Source organism: Corylus avellana, chromosome 6 (genome assembly GCF_965113065.1).
Source record: "Corylus avellana chromosome 6, dhCorAvel1.hap1.2, whole genome shotgun sequence".
In the NCBI taxonomy this organism is placed as follows: Eukaryota; Viridiplantae; Streptophyta; class Magnoliopsida; order Fagales; family Betulaceae; genus Corylus; species Corylus avellana.
In genome coordinates, this window is record NC_142495.1 from 20,001,991 (window position 1) to 20,027,046 (window position 25,056).

The following is a 25,056-nucleotide window of genomic DNA, read 5'->3' on the forward strand; positions in this document are numbered from 1 at the left end:
CAAGTGCACTCGATCGCACTAAACATGCGCTCGAGCGCACTTCCAGTCGGAATTATCCTACTCTTATGACATGACTTTGTAGATATTTGAGTTAGCTTTCCAATGACACAAGATCGCCTCAATCTGAGCTATACAACTCTAGATATGGCCTTTTTAGTGGGACTCGTTGAGTGCGAATCATTGCTCGATCCCAATTTACTGCCAATGCTCCATGAAGTGTCTTAAGCCCCTTAATTAATGGAATGAGTTGCAAATATTACCTTAAAGCCGCATTTTCCTCTTAACGACCTGCAAATTACTAAAACACTAAAACTAACCAAAACATCAAAAAATAATAAAACTAAAGGCTTAGCAAATGCAAATTAAGTTGTCCAAATATGCAATATTTGGCACTCATCAAATACCCCCAAACTTACATTTTGCTAGTCCCTTAGCAAAACAAAATGAAAAATAAATTCAAAGCAAGAAACATAAGTCCACTGTTGTAGGAGAGACGATTCTATTTAGCATATGCAACAAGCCTTTTAAATCCCTAGGCATCCCAAGTGAACGAGTTAAGTCTCATGAGGGTTTAACAGGAATGATACTCACAAACATTTATGCACTATGTTATTTGACAAACAAGGACTTCCACACAAACACATGGTTTTTAACATCATGAGCAGGTTTATCATAGTGAACACCACAATCACATCATCAAGACAACCACAAATCATTCAACTCAAAGATGGAAATTTGAGACAACACATGTTCCAATAAGTGCAATGTGAGACTAACATATAATCATGAGGTTTCAATTTATTCTCAAACTTAGGTGTACCTTAGAAGTGATAGGAATTCGCTCAGATGAAACAACCAAGGCCTAATTTTTGTGTGTGTGTGTAGCCTGTGCAATGCTTAGCTTCTTTAAGCTTTCTAATTGACCTATGTAACAAGTGTTGGGCCAGAGACTCCCAAACCAAATGGTTTTAGGGCACTAAATGTAGAAACATCCCTAAGGGCTTAATTACTCAAGTCAACTAGGCTACGAAGCCAAACTAGCCATACAACCAACCAGGTTAGGTTTCTCATCTTTTTACGCGAACACTCAATGCTTTGTGAGGCATGAGGTCTGGTTACTCAATGAGAAGCTCAAACTGATTTTTTTTTTTTTTTTTTTCAAGCCAAGGTTTCATCACACTTCATCCTACCAATCTCAAAATACACCCTAATCAAGTCAAATCTTATACCTCACCGATTCTATGCTAGTGTGCTCATGGTTATAAACTCAAACATGTGAAATCACTCTAATCCAACAATGAGTCAAAAGACTCAGATTTTCAATGACATGATGCGTTCAAAATGCTAAACAGACCAATGACATGCAAACCACACAATAGGTGTAACCCTTGATTAATCAATAACATAGCAATTTTTTTTTTTTTTTTTTTTTTAACAAAACAACATGAATAATCAAGGAAAAAGACAGAGAAATGTCTACCCCACCCCCCAAACTAAAATGACACATTGTCCCCAATGGGTCCAGAGATACAATACCAGGTGAGCGGCGCAAGTCGGGTGTAACATAGGAGAACTCTCCCCCAAACTTGAATGGCATACACTTGCCCTGAAAAACACAACAGAAACAAACAAACAAGATAAAATGGTAAGGGAAAGAATTAGGGTTGCCTCCCACAAGCGCTAAGTTTTAAGTCTTCAGCCAGACTCTCCACAAAAGACGACAATCACTCAGAAAAATTCGGATCCTCCAACAATGTCGTCTCGATCTCCTTACTCCTCAACTCTAAGAATGGTTTTAATCTCTGTCCATTCACCTTGAAGGTGTTACCATTCTTTGTGTTCTCTTAAAAACTCTAATAATTTCTCCTCTTGAGCATCGATCAAATCTGAAGCTATAATCACAGGCAAAGAATCTACTGGACCTAGGAACTTCTACTTGAGAATGTCCGATAGAGGTTTAAGTTCCTTCTTGGGGGGATCAGGTACTGCTATCTCCTCCTTCTCACTACTCACCAGAGGACCAGTCTCTAAAATCGCATCTGCTTGCTCAAGCAACTTGTCCAAGTCCAAATCCTCTCCGAACTGAGCAAAGCATGCCTCCAAGGGGTCCTTTATGCTTGATTCATTTATTGTCTCCTCCATAATATCCTCTATCAAGCATACATTTCTCACTTCGTCATACTCCAATGGTTGTTTGCTGATATCAAAGATATTCAGCTCCACTATCATATTTCCTAAGGAAATCTTCATCACCCCTGTCCTACAATTAATCAGGGCGTTAGTCGTAGCTAAGAATGGTCACCCTAGAATCACCGGTATTTGAATTCCAACATTCTGAACTGGCTATATGTCTAGAACAATGAAGTCAACGGGGAAGTAAAACTTATCCACCTTGATCACGACATCCTCAATGATTCCCCATGGTATCTTTACTAACTTGTCAGCCAATTGAAGTGTCATGGACGTGGGTTTCAATTCTCCTAACCTTAACTGCAGGTAAACTGAATAGGGTAATAGATTCACACTCGCCCCAAGATCTAAAAGAGTCTTCTCAATTCTACTGACTCCGATCGTGCAAGAGATGGTAGGACACCCAGGGTCCTTATACTTTCTTCTCTTAACTGTGATCAAATCCTTCAAGAATTTGGCATATGAAGGCACTTGTTGGATGGTGTCCAAGAACGGGATATTGATTTGGACTTGCTTGAATGCTTCCAGAATGTCCACAAACTTCCCTCCTTTCTAGGGTGCTTGCAACCTTTGAGGGTAAGGTGCTTTCGGCACAAATGACCTAGGAGGGTCCTCAATAGTGGGCGTGGCTGTAGATGGTACGGCATCTGTCTTCTCTTTGTTGCCACTCTTTTTCCTTTCTTGCCCCGCAGGGTCTTCTTCTTGCTCAACCACCTGATTGTCCACTTGTCTCTCTGACCTCAGTGTGACAATTGCTTCCACATGTTCTTGCCCGTGTGCAAGACTTGAGGAATTCCCCACCATATATTGACTTTTTGGGTTGGGCACGAGCTGACTAGGTAACTTCCCTTTTTCTCTCTCACCCAAGTGATTGGCTATCTATCCAATCTGACTCTCCATCTTCGCAATTGCTTGGGTGTTAACCATGGTGGCATTCTTCACTTCATCTATAGCTTGGGTGTTTGCCATGGTAGAGTTCTTGAGCTCTTGTATGGTCTGGCTATTTGATTGTATGAATGCCTTCATTGTTTCTTCCAGCGATGATTGTGACAAAGATGTAGAAGATTGCGCTGGTTGAGCCGAACGACCATGATTCTGAGCATGTGGGGGAAATCCTTGGTTCATTGGTTGGCTCTGCTTCCATGAGAAGTTTGGGTGGTTTCACCACCCTGGATTGTATGTCTCCGAATAAGGTCCGCTCACTTGCTTCCTAAAGTCGTTGAAAGCGTTCACTTGTTCCATGGATCACTCGGCAAAAGCCGGTGAAAATGGACAATTCTATGCTAAATGCATAGGATTAGCATAGATTGAGCAGCCATCAACATTGAACGTATTGGCAGCATTTATGGATTGACCTGCTGCAAGAGCTTCAACCTTCTTGGTCAAGGCATCTATCTTTATCCTCAAATCAGTGGCCTCCTTAACCTCATAGATGCCACCTTTCTTGGGGATACGAGCAGATTTATCCCGACAACTCGAAAAATCCCACTGCTGTGAGCTGTGGGATAACTTGTCTAATGCCTTATACGCTGCATCCCCTGTCAAACTTAAGAATGCCCCCCCGTTCATTGACTCGATCATACTACGGTTGGATTGGGTCAATACTTGGTAGAAAAATTGAATGAGTCTCCACTTCTCATATCCATGTGGAGGGCATCTTATCAACAACTCCTTAAATCTTTCCCAACACTCCAAAAATTTCTCGTCCTCCTCTTGAGTGAAGGAACTTATTTCCTTTCTGCATTCATTGACCTTTGTCATTAGGAAATACTTGTTATAGAACTTGCTTAACAAGCTTTCCCAAGATGTAATGGATCCGGGCGTGTTGGAATCCAACCATGCCCTGGCTTTGTCGTGCAGAGAGAAAGGAAATAGTCTGAGATGGACAGACTCTTTGGAAACATTTTGAAATTTGAAAGTGGCGCATATGTCCTTGAATTTCTTTACATGACTGTAAGGATTTTCAAGTTCTAGGCCATGGAACGATGGTAGGAGTTGGATGACATGTGGTTTCAAATCGAAATGAGTAGCATTGGTTGGTGGCAACACTATACACGAATGGGATGTAGTGAAGTCCACATGTGCGAATAACTCCCTAAGTGATGTAGTGAAGTCCACATTCCAAGCTCTACAATCCTCATGTTCAACCCTATGTTACTCCATATTCTGGGGTATATTACCCTGTTGGTCTCCCATTTCACCTCTATCCTCACTCTCAATAGGTGCTCTCCGAGTTCTCCTCAGAGTTCTATCAATGTCGGGATCTAAAGGTGTTAAATCTAAGTTCAGGGATCTCCGACCAAGCATACACCAATCTTGAATGCTCAAACAAACTGACTAAACAACAATGAATTATCACAAAAAGGACACAAACAACCAAACAAAAGATAAATAAAAATAGAACTAACTATCCACAAAAATATACAAAAGAAATTTCAAAGCAATAACAAAAACAAAATGTGCTTAGCTACTTCTAGTGGTGCGCTCGAGCGAAGGAACTATGCGATCGAGCGTAGATGTGCGCTCGCACGCACTTGCAGAGTCGATCGAGCGCAGGCAAGCAGGCTGCTTTCTCAAAAAGTTCGATCACACCATAGGTGCGCTTGATCACACCGCTGCATAACGGAATTAAAAGTCCAAAAACCAACAAGAAAATTAAAAATAAAATAAAATGAACTAAGGAAAAAAAATATTTAAAGAAAATTAAACAATCCCCAGCAACGGCGCAAAAAACTTGTTGTGACAAATATTACCTAAATTAATAGATAATATTTGCTACAATTTACTCGCAAGTGCACAAGATCAAATGATAGTATAGGGCGGCAAATACGAGATCATTCCCACGAGGATTGTTAATTTTGCTTAGAATTAATTTCATAATTAAAACAAGACAAAGATTGATTTTTGAATTAATAAAGATAAAGGTAGAGCTTTGATATCCACCACTAATCATGCTCAAATAATATAACAATATGTCAATGCTCCAATCATATTATGAATACTTAAAGTTTGCCAACCTAAGGGCATGGGTGTCTACTCCTTAAGCTATTGATTTTCCTAAGCAATGAATTAGGCGTAGGTGTCTACTAAGTTGTTCTTTAAGAAAGCATAAATCTGTGGAAATCAACGAACACATGGAACCTAGGGCATGGGTGTCTACTCCCGGTTTTCCATGTTGATTAACCCAAGAACCCGTGAGGAGATTCTTTTGTCACTCTATTAAGCCCAGGACTCGATCAACCAAATTGACTTAAATAACTAATCCATATGACATGCATATGTTGATCAGGCACATTCATATGAGGAATTAGATGAAATAGGAATTAATTAAGTTAAGCATCACAATATGATTGGCACAAAGGCGCCAATATTTAAATATTATAGAAACATAATTAGGGCTTCAATCAAGACCTACTAAAGTATTTAGTTACACATAATTAAAATAAAAGGAAAAGAAAGAAACCGAAAACCACTCCTAGAAGTAGCCTCCAAATTCTCCTCTCCAAGCAAGCATATAAAAATTTGTCTATTGAATGGTGTCTTGAGTTATAAGGCTTAGAGGTCTATTTATATGGCTTAGGAGGGTCCTAGAAGCCCTAGTAATCCTAGAAAATTCGGAGGTCTAAGTCTTATTACAACTAGGACTTGGAAATCAAAGTTTGGAAAGGAAAAGGAGTCCTAGCTGCCTTTGGTTTTCCTCCAGTGCACGAGAATGCTCAATCCCAGGCGTAGGGAGCTCGATCACACACCTACGATCGATCTCTATTGTTGCGCGCTCGAGCCTAGGTGTGGTGCGCTCGAGTGCTGAACTTGAATACTTGCTCTTGGTCCAAAACTTCTAACTTTTCATCATTTTGTCCTTTAAGCCCGATACTTCCAGAATTGCTTCCTTTTCTCCAAAAACCTAGAAAAACACAGAAAACATAAAAAGGAAACAAAATAGCATAAAATAACAAGAATAAGAAATTTTAAAAAAAAAATGTATATTAATGGCTAAAATATGTATATTTTGGCACTTATCAGGGGCCTAAGACTGTTGTTATAGGAGCTGCGCCTACCTTTTTGAGGTGTAATTCCTCTTTCCTTCGATGGTGAGATTCTACCAAACTCCAAGGTTCGTCAATAAGATTATTTATTTTCTAATGTTCTTTTTTATCCTGGGTCATATACAATTAGCTGTTGTATTTAGAAAAACATAAAATTGAAATAAAATTAGGTATTGTGAGATTCGATGCAAGGCCTAAGCAACTCGGTGCAATCCTGAAATTGGCCCTAGAAGGTGAACTTCTTACTTCACTATGTCCTCTTGATTTCTTGCATATCTTCTAGTCTTTGGGAGTCACTAGAATCCTGTAACCACTTTTCCGAACAATGGAAAAACCAGACTTCCATCCTATGGTTTAATTGAATTTGAGCACTCAAGTATGCAAAAGAGAAGTTTTTTGTTTTGGTACAATTATATGTGTAAGTTCTTGTTGTTGGCTAATTCATGATCAAAACGGACGTTCCAAAGCACTAAGACACATCTCAAATGCAAGCAGATTTTCTTCCTAAATGCAAGGCTATCAGGACAAGTTGCTAGGCTGTCTGGACAGCATTTTTAGCAAGCTCTTTCTACCTCAACGCAAGGCTGTCCGGACAGGTTGATAGGCTGTCCAAACAACACTTCCAGCAAGCCCTTTTTGCGTGCTCGCAAGGCCCTATCCAGATAGGCACTAACCCTATCTGGACACCCCGTAAGGCTTACACCAAAAACATGATTTTAAGTGTGTCGGTGTCTAGGGTTTCAGTTGTCATATATATTCATCTCTTTTAAGAGAGAGAGAGGGGCAAAATTAGAGGCTAGGTTTCATGAGAGGCCATGTTGAGAGAGAATATTTGTTGAGAGCCAAATTGTTCCTCGTAGAGGATTTTGTTAGTTTGATTGTGCGATTCATTGAGAAGTCTATCGGAAGGATCCAGTAAATGAGAATCATGTTCAAGAAGATTGTAAGCGAGGAGACGAGTTGGAGGCTTGTCAATCATATAAAGTCAAGGGCTTGCATCGGTTTGTAAGTGTTCCTAGTGTTTGTGATCACTGAACATCTTTTGATAGTGATTTCCTGGGTTTGGCTGCCCCAGAAAGATTTTACTTTTAGATCATTTTCTAAAAGGTTTCCTCTTCATCACCAAAATCCTTGTGTCTGATTGATTGATTGTTTTGATTATTTTGGTGATTGATTGGTTTTAGATTGTTATTTGTTAATTCCACATAAACTGTGATCAACAAGTTTTAGGAATCGTTTATACGTTTTTCAATTGGTATCAGAACGGGTTCACTCCGTAAAGGATTAAATTCCTGAGTGTGATCTTTGTTTCTTATTTAAAATGTCTCTAACCCTTAACACTATGCCAAATTTTAATGGATCAAATTATGGCTATTGGAAGTCATGTATGAGATTTTTCTTAAAATCAATAGACATTTGGTTTGTCATTGAATCTGGATTTAAAGCTCCAAATAAGCCAACAGCCGAATGGTCTAATGTTGAAAACCAAACTCGTATGGTGAATGACAAAGCTATGAATGTCCTATGCTTGGCAATTTCACAAACTGGGTTCTCTAGAATTTCAAATTGTGATAGTGCCAAAGCTGCATGGGAGATCCTTGAAACTACTTATGAAGGAACAAATCTTGTTAAAGCATCAAAACTTCAAATGTTAGTTTCTCAGTTTGAGGGAATTAAAATGTTAGAGGATGAGACATTTAATGATTTCTTTGGTAAACTTAGTAAAATTAGAAATTCAATGATAAATATAGGAAAGAAAGTTTCTGGCACTAAGCTGATTAGAAAGGTTATGAGATCACTCCCAAAAAGATTTAAAATGAAGGTAACTGCTATTGAGTCATGCACTAATCTTAATACAATGACGATAGAAGAGTTAGTTGGTGCGCTTCAAACTTATGAGTTTTCCTTGCCTCAACCTAGGAAAAATAAGGATAATGCCCTTAGAACTCTAATGAGTTATCTGATGAGAACTCACCAGATGAAGAGGAACTTGCCTTGATAGCTAGAAGGCTTTATAGGAATGAATATAGAATTTCCAATAGATTTGGAAAACAAAAAGAGGGTAATCGTGAGAGATATGAAAGAGACCAACGTGGTCCAAAATGTTATGAGTGTTCTGGCTATGGTCATGTACGCAAGGATTGTGCTAACCTCAAGAGTAATAAGCCAAAAGATCAAAAAGCTTTCAATATTACCTTGAGTGACACTGATGAGGAAGAAACTCCTGATTATATGGCATTTGATGCGACTTATAATTCTGATGATTCTAATCAATTAGATGTTCAGTCTGCATTTAATAATGAATCAAAAGGGGTTAGTGATCTTCAAAACTCCTTTAACAATTTGATGAAAAAAAATTCTATGCTTAGAAATACTAACTTGAAAATTGTTAAGGATGTTAAGAATCTTGAACTTAAAATAGATAATTTGTTGAAAACTTTGAATGATTCACATGATGTTTGCAATACTCTTAAATCTGAAAACCATGTCTTAATTGCTAAGAATAAATCCCTTCAAAATGATTTGATTGAAACTAGACATCACTTGAGTACATTCTCTAGTGAAAAGCTTAATAAAATGTTGCATGTTCAGAAGTATTCTAGTGATAGATTTGGTTTAGGATTTGATAAAACTGCATCTTTATCTTCTAACCGTGCTTCTACTTCAGAGATTGTTTTTGTTAAACCAGTGAAAGTAGAAGAATCTTCATGTAAAGGAAAGCAAGCAGTTGTTCCGACTCTTCAAGATAAGAAAGGTAAGAAAATTTATGTTGAGCCTCAGGCATCTTACCCTAAACTTAGAGTCGTACATCCTCCTAGGAAATTACCTTCTCAAAGGTTTGTGCCTACATGTCATCACTGTAGAAAAGTGGGTCACATTCGACCTCACTATTTTAATTTGAAACCTCATATGCATATAAATGAAAATTCATATTCTAGTAAAGAAAGTGAGGGTTTGGTCATAATGATGAGAGAAGTGCTATCTAGGCTAGATAAGTTTGAGCAAAGTCATAAGTCTAGACCTAAGATTTCTTAAGTGTAAGTTAGAAGGTATGATACCATTCACCCCTTGAGGGGGAGTGGTGGTGAACTCAGCTTATATTAGGTAAGTCACCCACATGCGTAGGATTGATTTTCTTGTATATCTTTCCATATCTTAGAGCATGTTATTTTTCTTTTTGCATTGCATTTTTGTTTTAGGGGAAAATGCATTTTACCCCCCTGAAGTTTCAGGAGTTTTTCAATTTGAACCCCAAAGTTTAAAAATTGGCAATGTACCCCCCTGAAATTTCAAAAAATTTCAATTTAAACCTTCCGTTAAATTTTTCCGTCTAAATGGATGGAACTCGCCCCACGTGCTTCTCATGTGACATATGAACCCATTTTCTTCCAATTTTACCCTCAATTATAGACTCCAAAACCCATTTTGCCCTTTTCTTCCTTTAAGCCCATTTTGCCCTTTTCTAAATGGTTTGTCTGCCATTTGCCAAATCGAACCAATCAAATTCTCTCTCCCTCAAAGCTCTCTCTCTCAAAGCTACCTTTCTCCCTCTCTAGTCTCTCCCTACGCAGCAAACCCACATATCGTTTGCTGTCGTCAATTGATGGGAACCTAGTTAGGAAATTAATCAAAGAAATTACTTGAAATTAATTTCATAATGTTCTTATATATGCTGACTTTTTGTACATTTCTATTTTTTTTTTCTTTTTCTTTTTAGTTATATATATATAACTTGATGAGGAGAGTGCAGAATTAATTAGATGGACTCAGATCCGGAAAGATCCTTAATATGTTTAGGTTTAAGTGTCTGTCTTATGCGAAGATATTTGTCAATATATATATATATATATTATTTTTGGTTCAAAAGCTCTAAAATACTGATCAGAGTATTTCTTTTTTAGTTTATACTTTACGTTATTTTTTGAAATTTAAAATCTTCCACTTTTCTCGCAAGTGAGGTCCATCCTCGTATGGATGGGTACTCACCTAAAAACAGGGTAGTTGAGAGAAAAATTCCACACAAGAGTTTGTTGATCTTTTACTTGTTGGAATGGGTAGTTTCATATTAGAGTTTGTTTAGGTTTTCTTCGTTCAAATCGGTGATTGGGCAATCTAAACAGGCAGAGTAATGAGAGAGACTCAGCGATGGAGAGAGAGACTTCTGAGAGGGAGAGACTAGAGAGGGAGAAAGGGAGCTTTGAGAGAGAGTTTTCAAATTTTTTCATTTTGAGAGAGAGAAAGCTTTGTTATGCCGACAGTGGAGAAAGAAGAGAGGTATTTTTAATAATAAAAGGGCAAAATGGGCTTAAAGGAAGAAAATGGCAAAATGGGTTTTGGAGTCCGTAATTGAGGGTAAAATTGGAATAAAATGGGTTAATATGTCATGTGAGAAGCACGTGGGGCGAGTTCCATCCATTTAGACAAAAAAATTTAACGAAAGGCTTAAATTGAAAATTTTTTAAACTTCAGGGGGGTACATTGCCAATTTTTAAACTTTGGGGTTCAAATTGAAAAACCCTGAAACTTCAGGGAGTAAAATGCATTTTTCCCTTTGTTTTATTTGTTTTGCAATTGCTTTTCGTTTGTGTGCATTTCTTTTGTGAAAATTTTCAAAAAGGCAAAAATATTTTTCTTTTCTTTCTTTTGTCTTATGCACCTAAATAGTCCATTAATTTCTTATGTTGCTTTCATGGATTTAATTCCATGCGTCTTGGAATGTTCTTAATATGCATAAGACGAAAAATTGTATCAATGGACTTATTTTTGTGGTTACCTAAAGCCTGAGCTTATATGGTACATTTTGCCTGTACTTAATCTCTCTTGTGCACATTTAAGCTTAATTCGAGGTTATTTCTTAATTTTAAATGTGAGGTCTGTTAGGTAATTACATGAGGTTTGTTTTTGACTAGTCATATTTTTCAAATTGACCATATGCTTTCTCTTTTGTGATAAGCACCACAAGATTAAGGACACTTTCTTATAGAGAAAACGAAACAAAATAGTAAAACAAATAAAATCAAAATATCATATTCTAAAAGAAATTTATTTCACTATGTCAAACTTGTACAAATTGTTTTACAAAGAGAAATGTATAGGATGAGAGTGGCTAGGCCCTAGTATGATAAGGTTTGACTTTTGATTTGATATACTTGTCAAAATTTCATGTTGGTGAAACTTTCTCCTCTTTTTGTAAGTTGGTTATTTTTCTTATTAGATGGCTTACACACACACACACACCACACAAGCATGGGTTGAATTGAACATTTTTCTTTGCTTGGGTTAAGCAATATGAGTTTCTTGTCATTTCTAGCCTCATGTATATTTTGCATATTTGGAGCATGTTTGGAATATTCATTGTTGAAATACATGAGTCATTGATGTGTATATCATGTGTGTTCTTTTGACTTTTGAGGGGGAGAAACATGTTTTTCTTTTCAAGTTTCTTGTTGATAAATGAGTTATACATTGAGGGGGATTTATTGTTGTTGTGTCTTCATGATCCTGCCACATACTTCATGCATTTATCTGTGATCATAAGTTTTATTTTTGTGTTATTCCTGTTCCGCATATGCCTTGATAAATTTTGTGAATGTTTCAGGAATAATAGACTCTTTTAATTTTGTGACAAAAAATGGGAGTAAATATGGGGAGTTAATGGAATGTCTCGACATATGGGTGTTGTCACCGAATTGTCAAATGGGGAGTTTGTAAGTTCTTGTTGTTGGCTAATTTGTGATCAAAACTGACGTTCCAAAGCACCAAGACACATCTCAAATGCAAGCAGATTTTCTTCCTAAATGCAATGTTGTCCAGACAGGTTGCCAGGCTATCCAGACAGCATTTCCAGCAAGCTCTTTCTACCTCAACGCAAGGCTGTTCGGACAGGTTGCTAGGCTGTCCGGACAGCACTTCCAGCAAGCCCATTTTACTTTCTCGGAAGGCCCTGTCTGGACAGGCACTAACCCTGTTTGGACACCCCGTAAGTTTTACGTCAAAAACGTGATTTTAAGTGTGTCGGTGTCTAGAGTTTTGGTGGTCATATATATTCATCTCTTTTAAGATAGAGAGGAACGAAATTAGAGGCTAGGTTTCGTGAGAAGTTGTGTTGAGAGAGAATATTTGTTGAGAGCCAAATTGTTCCTTGTAGAGGATTTTGTTAGTTTAATTATGCTCTTCATTAAGAAGTCTATCAGAAGGATCCAGTAAAAGAGAATTACGTTCAAAAAGATTGTGAGCGAGAAGACGAGTTAGAGGCTTATCGATCTTACTGAGTCAAGGGAATGGGGTTGTAAGAGGTCCTAATCATATATATATATAAAAGCCGAGTTTTGACGTAGGGAATGCTTAGAATTGCGACACGTGTCCTCCTAACTCCATCTCCCACGTCTCTCTCTCTCTCCCTCTATCTCAACTTAAATGTCATAAACTAATTATATGGTTTAAGACATTTAATTAATTGTGCTAACTCTCACTCTCCCATAATTTGTGTTTCAACCGTTTCCATCTCCCACGTCTCTCTCTCTCTCCCTCTATCTCAACTTAAATGTCATAAACTAATTATATGGTTTAAGACATTTAATTAATTGTACTAACTCTCACTCTCCCATAATTTTTGTTTCAACCGTTTTTTTTTTTTTTCTCTCTATCTCCACTTAAATGTCTTAAACTAATTCTATGGTTTAAGACAATTAATTGTGCTAACTTTTACTCTCCCATAATTTGTGTTCAATCGTTTTTTTTTTTTTTTTTAATTAATTGTGCTAACTCTCATTCTCCCATAATCTCTCTCCCTCCCATAATTTATGTTTCGACCGTTTTTTTTAATATAATTTTATGTTTGAACCTTTTCTTTTCTCACTCTAAAGTAATTATATGGTTTAAGTGTCTTAATTATTTCTCTCTCCCATAATTTTGTCTCTCTCTCTCTCTCTCTCTCCCTCTATCTCCACTTAAATGTCTTAAATCTTTCTCCCATAATTTTATATCTGAATTCTTTTTTTTTTTTTAATTAATTGCGCTAACTCTCACTCTCCCATAAAAGCCGAGTTTTGACGTAGGGAGTGCTTAGAATTGCGACACGTGTCCTCCTAACTCCATTTTTTTTTTTTTGTCTTAACTCTCTCTCCCATAAATCCGTAGGTCTCTCTCTCTCTCCCTCTATCTCCGCTTAAATGTTTTAAATCTCTCTCTCTCTCTCTCCCATAATTTATATTTGAACCGATTTTTTGATTTTTTATTTGTAATGCATTGAATTGTCTTAATGAAGAAAACAAAAGGTTTTCAAATTCTCTCTCTTTATTTAATTTTCTTTTTATCTTCTCTTGCTTTATGTTTATATCTCAATGTGAGATATATTATTATATATATTCATCATCATCATATACAAAAGCCGAGTTTTGGCACAAAGAGAGCGTAGAATTGCGACACGTGTCCTAATTTTTTTTTTTTTTTTGTCTTAACTCTCTCTCCCATAAATCCGTAGGTGTCTCTCTCTCCCTCTATCTCCACTTAAATATCTTATATCTTTCTCTCTCCCATAATTTATGTTTGAACCGAATTTTTGATTTTTTATTTGTAATGCATTGAATTGTCTTAATGAAGAAAATAAAAGGTTTTCAAATTCTCTATTTCTCTCTTTTTATTTAATTTTCTTTTTATCTTCTCTTGCTTTATGTTTATATCTCAATATGAGACAATTAAAATGTATGAATTTTATTTGTAATATATTTAATTGTCTTAATGAATAAAACAAAAGGTTCTGAAATTCTCTCTTTCTCTCTCTGTTTATTTTTCTTTTTCTCTTCTCTTGATTTCTATTTATATCTCAATGTTCATAGTCAATTTCACACTCAAATCAGGAAAGAGACAAGACTACAAGAGAGAGGTAGAGAGAGTTTCTAATCGTTGTTTCTTAATGATTTCTTTTCTTTATTTTATTTTTTTGCAAGAACAGTTCTTTTCAATTTTCCAATCGTTGTTTCTTAATGAAAAATTATACTATTCTCAATGAAGAGTAAAATAGTTATTTTCAATTATATTAGTATTTTCATTTTATTCATTTTTTTTTATCTTTATTTTCGGTGCTTATGTTCTTCCATTTTTGTTTTTGTCCCTTATATTTTTTTCTAAATTTTTTTCTTCTCTTACTTTCCATTTATATCTCAATGTTCCTTTGTAAATTTCACAATCAATTCAGAAAAAGACAAGAGAGAGAGAGAGAGAGAGAGAGAGAGATTTGCATTGCTGTTTCTCAATGAAAAATTATACTACAATTCTTTTTTTTATATATATATATTTTCTAGAACAGTTCTTTTCAATTTTCCAATCGTTGTTTCTTAATGAAAAATTATACTACAATGTTGTTGTTGTTGTTATTTTTTTTTTTTTTTTTAATCTAGAATAGTTATTTTCAATTAGTATTTTCATTTTTTTTCCTTTTTTTTTTATCTTTATTTCCGGTGCTTATGTTCTTCCATTTTTTTTGTCCCCTTTTTTTTTTAATTTATATATTACTTTTTATTCAAATGATTACTTTTCTTTGGTAAATTTTACATTGAACTCAAGAAAAAATAATGAGAGTTTCTTACCATTATTTTTGGTTGATAATTTTTTAGTTTGTACATGTTGTTGTTCATTGAGTGATTTAATTTTTTTTTATCTGTTTACATGCTTAATTAATGGATGACATTGGTTTTTAAGGTTTCATTGGAATCGAGAAACGTATACAGTAGAAAAAGACAATTCTTTCAATTATATTAAAATTTTATTTTTAGTTTTTTATTTTATCTTTATTTAATGTATTTATGTTCTTCCATTGTTATCCCTTAAATTTTCTACTAATTTATATATTATTTATTCAAATTGAATATTTTTCTTTTGTAAATTTCACATTGAATTAGGAAATGACAGTGAAAGAGTTTCCTATCATTATTTTTGGTACGGTGTATAATGTTTTTTTAGATTATGTCAATGTTCATTGTGTAGACTTTTTCGTCTTTATTTTTCTGTATGTCTTAAAATTAGTTTCATTTACTTTATATATGTGAAGGATGGTTTTAAAAAAAAAAGAGTGGTTATGTTCTTCCTTTTTTTTTTCCCTTAAATTTTATACTAATTTATATATTATTTATTCAAATTGATTAGTTTTCTTTTGTAAATTTCACGTTTTTTTTTTTTTAATCAAATGCGGGAAAAGGATACAAGGGAATTGTAAATTTCACGTTGAATTAAGGGAAATGATAGTGAAAAAGTTTCCTATCATTATTTTTGGTACGATGTATAATTAGATTATATCAATATTCCTGCCAGTGTTTTTTATCTCTTTCATTTTTAAAAGAAAAATTAAACTACCAACATTCTTTTGTTTACAAACTTAGTAAACATAACTGTAATCAAATATCAATATGCTCATATATTTTAGAACACTTATTTATTTTTGTCAGTGTAATAGAAAAATTTCTCAAAAAAATTGTTTATGAGGAGAAAGTTCAACTCCTGAAAGACAAAATTTTACCATAATGGATTGTGTAGTGGAGGAGAAGTGGTGTCATTGATTAATCTATGTATTGAGCAAAACTATGGTTTAAAAGGATCTTATGAACATTTGTCATTTTTGGTAGCTAATTAGTTAATTAAGAGAAAAAAAATAAAAATTGTTGTTGATAATCTTTTAAGGACTTTTTGAGTAAATTACAAAAAAAAAAAAAAAAAAAAACCCGGTGCGTAGCACGGGCTCTAAGCTAGTTTGTGTAATCTATGAGCATCTTTTGATAGTGATTTCTTGAGTTTAACTGCCCAGAAAGATTTTACTTTTAGATCGTTTTCTAAGAAGTTTCTTCTTCATCACCAAAATCTTTGTGTCAAATTGATTGATTGTTTTGATTATTTTGGTGATTGATTGGTTTAAGATTGCTATTTGTTAATTATCCATAAACTGTGATAAACAAGTTTTAGGAATCGTTTATACGTTTTTCAATATGACTTCAATTAATTTATTGGACACGAGTATTTGTGCCAATTGTAAAAGTATAAGATTGAGATTCCTCTGATATCATTCAACCAATTTGCATAGCAGTGTTGGATGGAAATTAGAGAAGCATTTTGAACACATCCTGAGAAACCAAAGCTCTCCAAGTAGACACATTAATTAATTAGTGATAAATGAAGAATCCCACAACTCTCTTTTATGTGAAATACATATACTCATAGTGCCTTATCATACATGAAGTTGGAGGAAGAGAAAAAAAATAAGAATAAAAGAAGTTGGACATGCTAGTTGTTAGCATGAATCCCAGAACATACTACAAAAATAATCAAAACAATTTTCTATCGCCTTTGGAAATTGAAGGCCTTGATGGAAAAGGCAAAGATAAATGCAAAGAGCACGGTCCAGAAGACAACCATACCAGCCACCACTCCCAGAAATTCATGCTTGAATCCGAAATATCTTCTCACAAAGTCTTCCACTGTTTCATTAGTGCTTGAGTCCTCAAGCGGCGACTTTATATCTCCAAATTGTGAAACAACCAACCCATACAAGGTCCAAGATACAGGGCATGCCCAGTAGTACCATCTCCACCAAACAGGAATCCTCTGTTGTTGGCCAAGTAGATTAATCAAAACGAAAAGGAGTTAGTAATTGTTTTGCATATCCGTAAACAATCACATTAAAACAGCAAATATACTTACGGTTCTTGGGACAATGAATCCAGAAAATAGGTTCCATAATCCATAAAACGCAGAGGATATTATAGCGGCAATATGGTGGTTTGGTGTCACAGCTACACTCATCATGCCGTAAAAGGTGAAGTAGAGCAATGTGAAGTACATGAAAAATAGATACCAAAAGAATTTGGCAACGGTCCATTCAAATCCAATCATAGCATAAACTATGATGCCATAGAACGCAGCTTGTGCAAAGACATATGGGAGCTCAATTACAACCTGGGGCGAAAGAGGGAATTACATTAAGATACCAAGTTATTCCCTTTAAAAGAATAAGGGTTTAATATATATGTGACACTGGTTACCTGTGCAAATGCATATGGCAAGGCTGAATACATTCCTGCAGCTCTTTCTCTGTAGAAGACAGTTCGTTCAACAGCCACAACGGGCTGCACGGATGAAGAATTTTGGATGCCCAGGAAGAGAACAGCAGCATACATGGAACCCATGGCATTAAACAAATCTTGTTGCTTCTTGCTGCAATTTGAAATTCAAAAGTAAAATTAAACCGTAGCAGTAAAGCATTAGCATCCATAACATTTTTGAGTTTTCCAGGAGTAACAACTTACAGCTTGGAGCCAAGGTCCCAGAACATTGTCCCAAATGTCAATGCTATGAAAACTGTGAAGAGAAATCTTACGGCAGTGTACGGTGGGTTGCGCCAATAAGACCATCGTAGTTTCCATAGGCAAGCCATGCATTGAGTGAAAAATGACTGTGAATATTGAGTTGCAAAATAGAGGTCCTTTGAACCAGGAGTGGGCTTGCTCAACTCTTTAATCAGTGCTTTGTTCCTCCTGATGCACATGCCACACAGTAGTACAATTTTCAAGAGTTAAATTTAAAGTTCATCAATATGACAAGGATATTACATATACATTGTCAAGAGGGTATATTTCTTTTTGTCTTATTATATATTCAGTTAATTTAACATGGAAGGTACCTGCATAGGTCTGAGTTCTTATACACATTAGTAAAATCAACGCCCAAAGCCATCTCTTCCGCAGAAGCTGTAACTTCCAACATCCAAGTTGCAGGATTATAGCCATCTTTAATTTTTTTGACACCTTCAACACTCTAGAAGCAAGGAAAAGGTACATGTATGTATTAGGAAATTACAACATAGATAAAGAAATAAGGTTATTGGATGTCTGTATTTCTGTTTTCTCATAGCGTCCTACCTCAAAATACTTGATAAGATGGGAAGAGTGGCGACCCAATGGCCCAACATATATCTCTTGTCCTCCACGCTTCATTAGGAAAAGCTGCAAGTACATGTTGTAAATATCAAGCTCAAATCTACGAGAGAATGAATGAATGCTCACCTAATCTGTTGATAATTTATATTTCTCACCTCATCAAAAGCTTCAAATATGTCGATGCTTGGCTGATGGATGGTGCACACAACTGTTCTTCCTGTGTCCACCGTGTTCCTCACTGTTCTCATAACAATAGCAGCAGCTCTTGCATCTAGACCAGAAGTTGGCTCATCCATGAATATTATGGAGGGGTTTGCCACAAGCTCAACTGCAATAGTGAGCCTCTTGCGCTGCTCAGTAGAGAGACCATTCACACCAGGCAACCCAACGAGTGCATGCCTCAATGGTTTCAGCTCCACAAGCTCCATGACTTCCTCAATGAACATCTGAAACCATTTGTCACAACCATTAATCTAGATTTATGGTAGTGGAACTAGTGGCATTCAATCTCTTTATGAAAAATTCAAACATTTTTTATTTTCAGATCATGCTTAGCTTTTGAGAACAAGTTTTTGTAAAGTCAACATAAAGACTGAAAAATTACAACTATCGAAGTGGGTTGATTGAGCTTAATTATCATGACATGGTGACACGCTGGTCACTTTTGTGTGATACCTCAAAATGACTAGTCCAAATTGATGCTTCTCTCGTTATTGCTTATATAACACACATCAATCTAGACATTCCCAATGCGGAGCTCAAACACAGGCAATGCAACAACATTCACAATCTTTTTTTTTTTTTTTTTTTTTGATAACGTAGGAGAACTTTATTCAGATTAATTGCACGTCACAAACGCATACTATGCAACAACCCTCACCATTAATCAAACTCCTACGGGTAACTGACCCCACCCGCCAGAACCAGTTACCAGGTAACCCAGGAGCTTTCACTCCTTACGGACTAAACAGTTTATCCTCATGCCCAGGAGGCAACAACATTCACAATCTAAATCCACAATAATGACAGGGAACCACATTAATAGTGCTTAAATTGGCTTAAGTCCGCTGTCATGCCAAGAGAAGACAAGCTCAAATTACGAGTTTCAATTGATCTAAACTTGAGCGAGAATTTCCAGATTCAGCATGAGCACAAACCAAATTGTCAATTGCACTAAAAGAAAAGGAACAGCAACACCCTGAAGCAGAGGTTTCATTAAGATACCAACCTTTCTCTTTGTTAAATCAACTTCAGAGGATAAGCGCAGCCATGCTGAGTAGAGCAAAGACTCGTATACAGTAACATGAGGAGAATGAATGTCATTTTGCTCACAATACCCTGAAATTCGAGCAAACGTTTCTTGCTTCTTTGGATACCCTGAAATTGTGATGTTCCCCTCAATATATCCACCAGTTTTCCTGCCGGCCAGCACATCCATCAGAGTTGTTTTACCAGCACCACTAACACCCATCAGAGCTGTGAGAACACCTGGCCTGAAAGCACCACTCACACCCTTCAGAAGCACCAATTTATCCTCGAGGACACCCTGGCTCTTCATTTCCTGCAAGTCGAATAGAAACCATTAGGTCTCAAGTTTCTGGACAATACTAATGCAAGTAAATTCAAGAAACATTTTCAGTTCCAAATATTTATGATTTAAGTTACCTGTGGCATGTCAACGGAATATATTACGTCATCAAAGGTGATTGAATGTTGATCAAAAGGAAGAACCATTCCTCTTTTCCCATTACTGCCCTCAACAGCAGCTTCTGTCCTTGCAGATGAGGACCCTTGACGACTTGAGTTGTTTCCTCTGTGTGTTAACTGTATACCTTCTCTGGTCTTCTGCCCTTGATCATTGCTTTCTGGTTCATCTGACTTTACCGTCTGTGACTTCCCAAATGCTGCACATAAGTTGCACATCATCAACTCGAAAGCTCCTCTATATTAATAAGGCCCAAGGTGAAAAGGGTGGAGATACTCACGGTTAAGAAAAGCAAGAGAAATAGTGAAAGCGGTGTTGAAAAATAAGATGAATCCAACTGTTGCCGCTATGCCTATCCAATACCAACGTGCTTCAGTAAAGAACCCGCGCGACTTCAATACTGTAAGTCCTAGTGGATCCGTTGAGTTCTAAATAATTTAATCAGACATTAGCTTGTTATTATGAGGTATACAGAATAAATGCTCAAATGTATAGTTCAGGAAATTACTTGTTTCCAATTGCTCCCAAGGAACTCGTTAACCATTACTGCATTTTGCGCGTACATCAAAGGTGATATCCAGTAGCCCCATATCCACCATTTCTTTATATCATCTGGTCAAAGTGAACAAAAGAACGGATTATTCTTTAAGCTGCAGTGTAAATAATGGGCAAAAAAAATTTATTATAACTACTAAATATAATCTTACCTTTGGAGAGGATAAAACCACCCAACGCAAAAAGCAAGAGCAGTGCAAATGACCCGAACGTGTTAGCAATAATCATATTCCTACCCAGTGCTGCAATAAATCGGAATAATCCAGAGGCCATTTGGTTTACAAGTAATAGCATAAGGTATTGCTTAAACAACCTGCAATGTGTACATTTCCAAATATTATTCATAATGGAAAACACCTCTTTAAACCAATCTCTAAATGTGAAAGAAATTCATTATAATTACCTTCCAACGTATGGATCAAAACCAATGACATAATATGTCAAGAATACCCAAACACCAACTTCCACGAACGCTACTGGGATTTTGAGGACCCATGTAGGAAGAGCATATACCCATGAAGGATAGAAGAGGAGGTCCCTTTGCTTGTAAAAAACAGGTAGCTTTACAATCGTCATAGACAGCTCTGACATCCCATTAAACATAATCATAATCACTGTATAGAACAAAGCACCAGTGTAAACTGTTCCATCTGCTACTGATTCACGAGGCATCTTGGTTCGTAGAAAAAGTGTCATCGCAATTATTGCCATTACTGCAAGCTGAAAGCAGAGAAAAAAAAATAATCAAAATCCGGTTTAAAGAAAATTAAAGGAACCGGGAAAATAAAGTTTAAATCTACCTGTACAACTTTGAAGATGTATACGAACGAGTTCCTCTTCATCAGCAAGTATTCTCTTGAGAAGGAAGCTTTAAACAGCTCCTTCTTACCAACACCATACTTTTTGGTTGTCAAAGCAGCTGGGTGGCTTTTTCTCTTATCATATGGAACTGCAAGTTCATCTCCTAATCTCCTTCCCTCACGGAATGATTGGAATGCCTCAGCAAATTCCTGAACCATGACAAAACTGTAAGGCTCATCTTTGCGTGCCCAATACTGCTCCTGATCTTTCCTCGATGTCACCTGTGATATGCACAAATAAAAGGCTTTATACTACACATTTAAGGCTCGTTCCCATGTAGTAATTGTTGAGGCTTTCATGCTAGCTAACACCATACTTTATGGCTGTTAAAACATCTTTGCATGCCCAGTATTAGCATGGATGAGGCCAATGAAGTCAAGATTCACACTAACCTCTTGCAGGAAGTCAGCCACGCCTTTCCTTTCTGGACATTTAAAGCCCATGATTTCAAAAAACTCAAGAACATGTTCACGGGGCCCCTGGTAGACAACGTAGCCATCAGAGAGGAGAATAATGTCATCAAAAAGATCATAAGTCTCTGGTGCTGGCTGCAGTAGAGAGATGACTGCCGTTCCATCAAGAATGTGAACATATTGCCTGAGCGAATTCACAATTTGGAAAGTTGTCGAGCTGTCCAATCCAGTAGATATTTCATCCATAAACAGTGCCTTTGCTGGTCCAACCAGCATCTCCCCTATAATTTGACTTATGTATATTATCATGCATGCTGGCAAATCATAACAATAAAAATGAATTTTATATGCTACTTGGTATACCTGTTGTAACACGCTTCCTTTGTCCACCAGAGATACCTCTCAACATGTCATCTCCCACCATGGTATCAGCACACACTTCTAAACCCAAAACCTGTAAGTTTGCGTGTGAAGCAAATTAAAGAAATTGAAGGATATTATGTGAATACTTTTCAAATCCTAATAATTATTTTCCAAGAACAGAAGTCTATGGAAAATTGGCAATGTTACCTTTAATATATAATCTGTCACCACGTTCGCCTCCTGGCCTTCAGTTGTTGCTGCCTGATACATCGGAAGCCAAACACAAAAAGGAAAACATCATCATTCATTATAAAACTACATGTTATGTTAAAATATAAAATGTCAATGATTCTACTCAATCCAAAATTGAGCATAAGTCAGTTATAATATGAATCAAGCTAAGATTAGTTGCAAGGTGTATTCAGTGTTTATTACATTCGAAATCTCATTTATTATATGAGGGGTTTCCCAACAAGGGTAAAACTAATAATATAAATTTCTCAAAATAAGTTAAATGCTAGAGCCTAGAGATCTCCTAAAGATTAAATAAGTTTGCCAATATCTTTTGTTTCACCTTCATGTAGACATCGATATCTGGATCAGGCTTGATATTTGCCTCTTTTTCTCTTCTAGACAACTCTGCTAACATATCTACAGATTTCAAAAGCAATCGTCATTCTTCTGTATTGCAAATTATTCATGGGGGTGTTCATCTTAAAGTTTATAATGAAGGAAAGCTAAAAACAGAATAAGTGATCCCTTAAGTTAATTAACGTACCATAGCGTGATCCAACCCCTTGGCACCTCGCAGAGAAGGCCAAGGTTTCCCTTACAGTCATTTCCCCAATATGGAGATCATATTGACTGATATAGGCAGCAGTTCTCTGGGGTACAAATTCATTCATACCGTGGCCATTATAAGTCACCCTCCCTGAACACTGTAGGAGAAGTTTTGGTTTTTTGAATTAGGTATGAGATTAAAGAGCTTAATTAGAGCTAAGAATTGACAATTCAAGGAAGAATGAAGCCGAAATAATATTATTTTCACCTTTAGAGCCGGGTCAAGCTTTCCAGCCATAGCCAGTAAGAGTGTTGTCTTCCCAGAACTTGGAGGACCCAATAGCAATGTCATTCTAACAATTACACATGCATCAAATTAGAAATTTGATTGCCCAGAAATTCATTCTAGATATTCAGAATCCAATTCAAGATAACAGCTGAGCATATTTTCTCACCTGCGAGGCTTGATGAGTCCACTAACATCTTTAAGGATGGTTATGTGCTTCTTTTGATTTGAAAGAATGTGAAGATAATTCAAACCCCCCTATACATAGTAAAAAAAAAAAAAAGCAAATTCAAGAACAACTCGACAAAACACTTAAAAGAAATTAATAAAATTTATCACTAACTTAAGTTGCATATTTTGCAGATGGTTACCTCTAGGATGCTTATCATGAAGTTAAAGAACGAAGGCAAGGCTCTGCCTCCTACATGAACTTCTGCTTCAACATTTAGGTGCTCAAATCTGACTTCAATTGCTGGAAGATCAATTCCAACTCTGAGAAAATTCCAAGAAACAAAAAAACCGTTATGGTACTGACGAATATGTATGAAAATTGTTAATCTCTGATTGGTTACCAAGAAAACTTGAAAAAAAATAAAATAAAATAAAGCATAACTTGGCAGAGGTCTTAGTCTTACCTATCAATTCGATCCCTGATCTTCAACAACAACTTCTCATTATCCTCTTCGGTTACTTTGACCAACCTCTCGAGCAATTTCTTCCTTTCTTCAGATCCAAGATTATGTATATCGATTTCACTGGCTTCACCTTTCGACGTGGTTAATATACCTTTCCTTAGACGATCAAAAGTAGGAAGCTTTTCAAGGGCAGCCCATCTGAGAGCTTCTTCATCGTCTTCCTCTCGTGAAGACCTCGAGAAAACTTCCATAGCATTGTTCCTCCACACCGATGAACTGCGTAACCGTAAACTTCCTCGTAAACTACCACTGGCCTTGTAGTGGTCAACGCCGTCCATGATTAGAACCTAAATCAAGATTACTGCAGCTAAAACAGCTAGAACCCACTGAAACCCAGAAATATTACTTCAGAATCCACTCGAATATGTGTAAGTTCTCAAAACCAAAGACTGGTCTCGCAAAAACTGCAAAAACCCACCAAAACCCGGGAATATGTTTCCCAATACGGAGGCGATCAAACCAATGATTTCAAACTCGGTATCTGAAAAAGATGAAAGAGAGAAGAAACGGGTTTTTCTGCATGTAAAGCTGATCAGCTTTCTTTCTGCTCCGAAGAGGGAAGATAGTGAGGGAACAATATTATGACGCGTGTAAATATAGGACTTTTAGGAGCAAACCGTTGCAGAGCTTGTTCACATTCCATGAGCCTTCCTCCATGAACTAACTCGGAAAATGTGTTCAGAATGTCAATGTTGACCGGAAACGAAGACGCCACCTCTTTTAACAAATGTTTTTCATATTTCTATTTTTTTTATTAATAAAAAAATATTCTTTCTCGTTTAACGGTCCAAATCATTTTGTTAGCATTTTTTTTACGCTAAGCTATTTTTAATACCAATAGAATATTTTTACAAACTAATTTTTAAGACTTATAATAAGTATCCTTTAAGCTATTAAAATAAATATAATAAATATGTATTTTTTACGCATTGAAAAACATGTCACTTTTATTTACAAAATAATTCCAAGCGAAATTACTATAAAATTTAAGCAGGCTTTTATTTGTTATTTGTTAACATTTTTATTTTTAAAATATAAAAGTAATACAGAAAATTATATTTTTACTCTCTACAATTATTTTATAATATTGATGTGATCATCTCAACGAAGTATTAAATCAACTTTTGTTAAAAATAAAATAAAATAAAATCTAAAGATTATTTGGGTCTGCCATGGTACTAAACATTATTCGAAAATAACAAATCATCAATATTAACATGTTAATCCTAATCAACTTT

General features: G+C 36.0%; 1 protein-coding gene across 1 annotated transcript; it reads right to left on the minus strand.

Moving 5' to 3' along the window:
- Positions 1–16,367: 16,367 nt before the first annotated feature.
- On the minus strand, positions 16,368–24,498 carry LOC132186877 (pleiotropic drug resistance protein 1). Its single transcript, XM_059600985.2, has 23 exons — positions 23,759–24,498; positions 23,495–23,615; positions 23,293–23,381; positions 23,106–23,190; positions 22,836–22,995; positions 22,632–22,708; positions 22,265–22,318; positions 22,058–22,148; positions 21,674–21,975; positions 21,221–21,502; positions 20,824–21,140; positions 20,573–20,733; positions 20,374–20,477; positions 20,146–20,293; positions 19,826–20,064; positions 19,389–19,721; positions 18,316–18,606; positions 18,143–18,226; positions 17,905–18,038; positions 17,531–17,758; positions 17,267–17,438; positions 16,926–17,180; positions 16,368–16,829 (listed from the first exon to the last, which is right to left on the minus strand). The coding sequence occupies exons 1-23, from the start codon at positions 24,094–24,096 to the stop codon at positions 16,563–16,565; spliced, it is 4,332 nt and encodes a 1,443-aa protein (XP_059456968.2). The 5' UTR covers positions 24,097–24,498; the 3' UTR covers positions 16,368–16,562.
- Positions 24,499–25,056: the final 558 nt, after the last annotated feature.